The sequence below is a fragment of the Anopheles aquasalis genome, chromosome 3 (assembly GCF_943734665.1).
Source record: "Anopheles aquasalis chromosome 3, idAnoAquaMG_Q_19, whole genome shotgun sequence".
NCBI lineage: Eukaryota > Metazoa > Arthropoda > Insecta > Diptera > Culicidae > Anopheles > Anopheles aquasalis.
Window position 1 is genome coordinate 45,459,064 of NC_064878.1, and position 5,000 is coordinate 45,464,063.

General features: G+C 50.4%; 1 protein-coding gene across 11 annotated transcripts in view; it reads left to right on the forward strand.

The window, feature by feature from the left end:
* Positions 1-5,000, forward strand: part of LOC126577262 (putative mediator of RNA polymerase II transcription subunit 12) — a 222,942-nt gene that overhangs the window by 24,479 nt on the left and 193,463 nt on the right. For all 11 annotated transcript variants that reach the window (XR_007608328.1, XM_050238747.1, XM_050238742.1 and 8 more), the window contains one exon: positions 1,297-1,400. Coding sequence is in view for 10 of the 11 variants with exons in the window: in XM_050238747.1 (XP_050094704.1) it covers positions 1,297-1,400 (104 nt within the window). In the remaining variant the exon portion in view is untranslated. The remainder of the gene's footprint in view (positions 1-1,296; positions 1,401-5,000) is intronic.

Here is a 5,000-nt window from a genome sequence, read left to right on the forward strand (position 1 = left end):
GAATTAGAATTGCTCATACCATCTCCTTCCCATCGAAGCGACACAATGGTGATGATCTTTTTTGGCGCAAAAGAAGAAACTCCACTCTCATTTGTGTTGTTTGCTCGCTACGGTCAAGAGCCGGAGCACTCGTCTCGGCCTCAGTGTGAAACGTTTGTCAGGCGGACACTACATTTCGGTATCTGTAATCTGTAGATTAGCTCACAACTGTGCCAGCACCCCGCAACATGGATGATAAGTTGCTGGGCTGGTTGGTCTGGTCTGGTTTGGTTCGTTCGTTGGTTTGCTGGCTGGTCAGTAGTGGATTTAGCAATTCCTGTTCAAATTAGATGCGCACTCCACACCACACCGGGCCTGCCTCCAAAAACCGTTGCTCGTTGACAGTCCAACATGTCGGCCGCCAACAGGCAGACGAGTCTGGTCCAGTCCCGTAGTCCAGAAGATAGAAACACAATTCTCTCGGTACAGAAACTATCTCGGGAACACCACGCGCGAGAGTATTCCGAGGATGGACAATCAGACAATCCGGACTATGGGATTTGCATCACATCACATCACAGTCTCCCACACATACACGCAATCGTCGACACCGGACACGTGTCGTTGCGGGAATTGCCAGCGGAGGAACGGAGGCCTTGGACTGTCCTGTGTCCTCAGGAATTCCTCACCCTCTCTCGTCGCTCTATTGTGCAGTTGAAACATTGTGGAATTTGATTTATTTGTACTCGAGACATCGAGTCGACCGATACAGGAGAGAGAGAGAGAAAGAGAGATGAGGTGGGCTTGTAGAGCTCCTACGACCGCAACACATTCCAGCAGACCCAATGCCTTGCCCTTCACTCACTCACTCACTCACTCCCTGACCATAATTCCAACCGAGTGGGTGACGATGAAGGTCCTTCTCGCCACCCTGCCCCTCTCCAGCTCCTCCTCCTGCCACACACATACCAGCAATTCCCACCGAAAGCTTAGAATTATCCATTTAAATTAGAATTGTACCCGCTTAGTGCCAGCTCCACAGGCCAGTGTCAATGTTCAGCAAAGGGGCCTCACCGAACCCAACGGAATCGTCGGAATGTCGAGCGTTCGAGCAACAGGCAGATCGGTCACAGGACTGGCGGCTTGTAAAACTATTTCATCCCACTATAAATTAGGATTTTGCTTCGGATTTTCGAATGTTTTGTTCGAAAAACTTTACCGGGGAAATCGAAAACCGGAACGATTCGTTTTGTGTGCAACATGAGACCGATGCGAAGCTAACGAGCTTCTCTCTCTCTCCTTTTCTCCTTCCCACAGAATCGACTTTGATGATCCATCAACGACGAAACCACCGAGCCTGGCCAAATCGGCCGTGCTGGCCGCCCTGGAGGAGGAGGAACGCCAAAAGTCTCGCGGCACCGGTAAGTAACGGTTCGCGTCGGTCGCCCAGCGCTGACGGAGCTGCAACGGTCAAGTGCAACAAGTTCATCTAATAATGTTCGTCGTAAATCGAAACTCATTAGTGTGTGTGTTGTGCCATCGTGTTCGAATCTCGAGGTTCCCGGGTCCTCGATACTAATAATCATTAGGCCGTCCGTGCGTCACCGTCTCCGGGAGCTGGTCTTCCGGAACACACGCTCCAACGCACACCTTTACTCATTTTAATCATCGACCATTAGGCTTGGCACATGGCCACGACCAACCTTCACATGACGTCAAAAGGACCGGACATCGATCGCGTACGCGACGTCTCCACCCTGGCTGACCGTTCTGGTAGCACATCAATTAGCATAACACGATTTGAAGTTCACCTGTGGTGTGGTCCGTCATCCAATCCTCCGTATAGGCTACCGTTGCCGCGTGCTTGATTGCCCGGCCTGCAATACTGCAGGACGACGACGATGTTTTAAATAATCGATCGCCCGGAATCGATTCCTCGACTGCATTGCCACCGGCGTCCGGCATCCCGATCCGATCCGATCCGACGGCTAACGTCAAACACTCGATCGCTCGCTCGCTCGCTCGCAACGTGAGTGGTGTTCGTTATCTTATCTCGCGTTTAATTGACGGTAATTGGATGGCCGGTATCGGTCTCCAACAGCCCTGGCTGCCATCTTCCGTCAATCTCACGGCGATGCATCTCCGGAACCGACGGGAACCGGCCAGCGCCCTGTAGCCATCTAATCAATGCGTCGATGGTGCCACTTCATCCTTCCTCGTGCTCGAGGCCTAGTGCTTGACCGGAGCCGGTAGACTCGGAAGGGCGCACGATACGACAAGGATCTCCGTTGGTTTAATGGCAAAGGATTGTGCTGCCACTAGCTACACGGTGTTAGCCCGGTTAAACCGCTTAAGGTGCTTTTTGCACTCGATCTAATCCGATCAAAGCCAGAAGCCGATGTTGGATTCAGTTGCTTTAGTTGCTACAGTTGTAATTGCTAGACCGGAACGCGATTGGTCCTCATCATCAGCTTTCAATCATTCTAATCCTGTTCTGCCGGCGTAACTGCAGGCTGCAGGCACTTCATCGAATTGGAATCGAATCTCACGTTCGCAAATTGGTTGCATTGCTGGAGCGTACTGCTTAAAGGACTTAAATTAAGGACAGGCTGCATTCGAGTAGGAGCGTAAACGTCGCCTGTCTACAATACCATCTCGCCAGCAACCCAAGGGAACATTTGGAGATGCGCCTACGTTCTATGGAAAACTTCTTTGACAAGGGTTCACCAAACCAAATTTACTGACCAGCAAAAGCGGGGAAGTATTTTACGGCGCTGCAAACTGCTCCCAGAACGCGTGTGACGAGGGATACTGACCGGCAATTGACAGTTACTCGATTGTTGGTGGGATATTGATTAAAGTTTTGGGGCAGCAAGTGGGTTCGAACGTTTTCTCGAATGCCAACGCCCCCGGATCAACTCAACCGGATGACACTGAAACGGTTCCTGTATCCGGTTTCCGGGGATCCACTCTCTCTCTCTCTCTCCTGGGTGGCCTTTCCCCCCGGGGGAGAGCTGTACCTTCGAATGTTTGAAAGTGTCACTTTCAACGATGATGCCCCTTTTTGGCGGGGGGATGACGGATCGCTGGATGATTGATTGAGTTGTAGTCGAAAGGTAAAGAAGCTGTTGGTTGGTTTGTTCACATTTCACCAAACAAAAAGCCGCTGGATTTCCTGGTCGGAATGAGCCTCTATCCGGGGGCGTGGGAATCGCAAAAAAATGTATCCAACAAGACCCCTCCAACCACCCCTTACGGCTCTATCGTTGGCATCACGACTGGATTTATGCGGCCGGCGTAGTTGGCAACTTTTCCGCTTATTAGAAACACTTAATTTTAATTGCTTTCCGGCGTTTCCCGCCCCGCACAGCCCGAGGAGCGATCGATCAAGCCAATCGAAGAAAGGAAGGGTAAAGAGCTCATGGCTGAGTGCCTGGGTTTCCGCCTCGATTTCCACTGCATCGATTCCGCCGTAGTGATTCCACCTAGAGTATTGATAATCGTTTTAACTACATTCCACTTACAAAAAAAAACTCCAAACACAATCTCATGTCAGTTTTTTTATGAAACTCGATAACCTTTACCTTCTACGTAGAAATATTCGTAAATTAAAGCTACCAATTAGCATCGATTACAAAGCAAATGGCTGCAGCATCGAAGCATCAAAGCATTCCATACCAGCATCACTGCGTTGGACTGTTCCACGATACATTTCGCCACTTCCAACGGCCGTGCACGTAGCGAACAGAAGAGATTCGAAGCCCATTCGAACGACGACGGAGGGGATGCTTTTCATTTTCCATTAATTTAACTCTCTCCGATTTCCCGACACTTCCACGCTCTCGCTCTCGCTCTGGTCCGGCTGGAATGCCGGCAAACGGACAATAATCGAGCGCTACTACAAATGACTCGCTGCCTGTAGGTGTGCCTGTGTGTAACTTGTAAGGCCTTGGCCAAACAAATCGTTCGATTTGTAATCGAGCATTCGGAAAACATATATTCCCTTTAGCCAATCGAAGGGTCAAAGGGTGGATCGAGGCGGAAGGAGGCGCGGGGTAAAACTTCGGTGATTAAATTCGGGCCGTGGGTCCTCCATATGAACCGGTTCACAGGCTCACCGGGTGAATCCGCATTCGATTCTCGTTTGCGATTGCGGAACCATTTTCTGGCACAGATGGAAACATCATTTATCGGTTGGGAAAATGCAGAGGGTTTAAGGGTGGAAAGTAAGCAACGCGCAATGATGATAGTGCATGTAAATCGACTTTTGTCTGTTTCTGTCCCTGTTTTTTTTTTTGTCGTGGATTTCCTTTTTTCCAGCAGCCGCATCACTCCAATCCTCGATCGATACCGATTGAATATCCCGATTAAAACCCACGTAACCGGCACGTAACAGGGAACGCGAGGGAAATTGAAATCGAACGAACGAGAGACTTGAAACACTCGACGTTTGCTCTTTACAGCCTCTCTCTCTCTATCTATCTCTCTCTCTCTCTCTCTCTGCCGTCGTTATCGCCATTCGCTTCAACCAGCCCTCCACCGTTGGCGAATTTTACGCCCGGCAATCATATAAATGCTGGCACCCTCTGGCCACGGATTCTGTCACAACAACCGGTGGTCGATACAAGCACAGCACAAGCCCACGGTACGTGTTTTCCACCGCGTGCACCATTTCAATCCGGCCGATCATTCGATCATTTTTCACCGTTCACCATTCCCGCTTTTCACTCGACGCTTGCTCGAAGTGAAGTGATGAAGAAGGTAAAATGGGGAAGAGGAGAAAACACGTGAGAACCACCGTGACCGAAACGTGACCGTGGACCGTGGGAGCACCGGGGAACACCCCGGCATTCCACGGAATATAATCGGTTTGCATCTCGTTGACATTCGAGCCCCATGACGAAGGCCCCCGGACCTGGCATGACCCAGTTCGACTCCGTTGCTTTTCCGCGGATTAAGTTTCTTGTTTTTCCCCCCTCTTTGCAGCTCCTGTTTTTTTTTTCTTCCTTTTCCACCGTGAT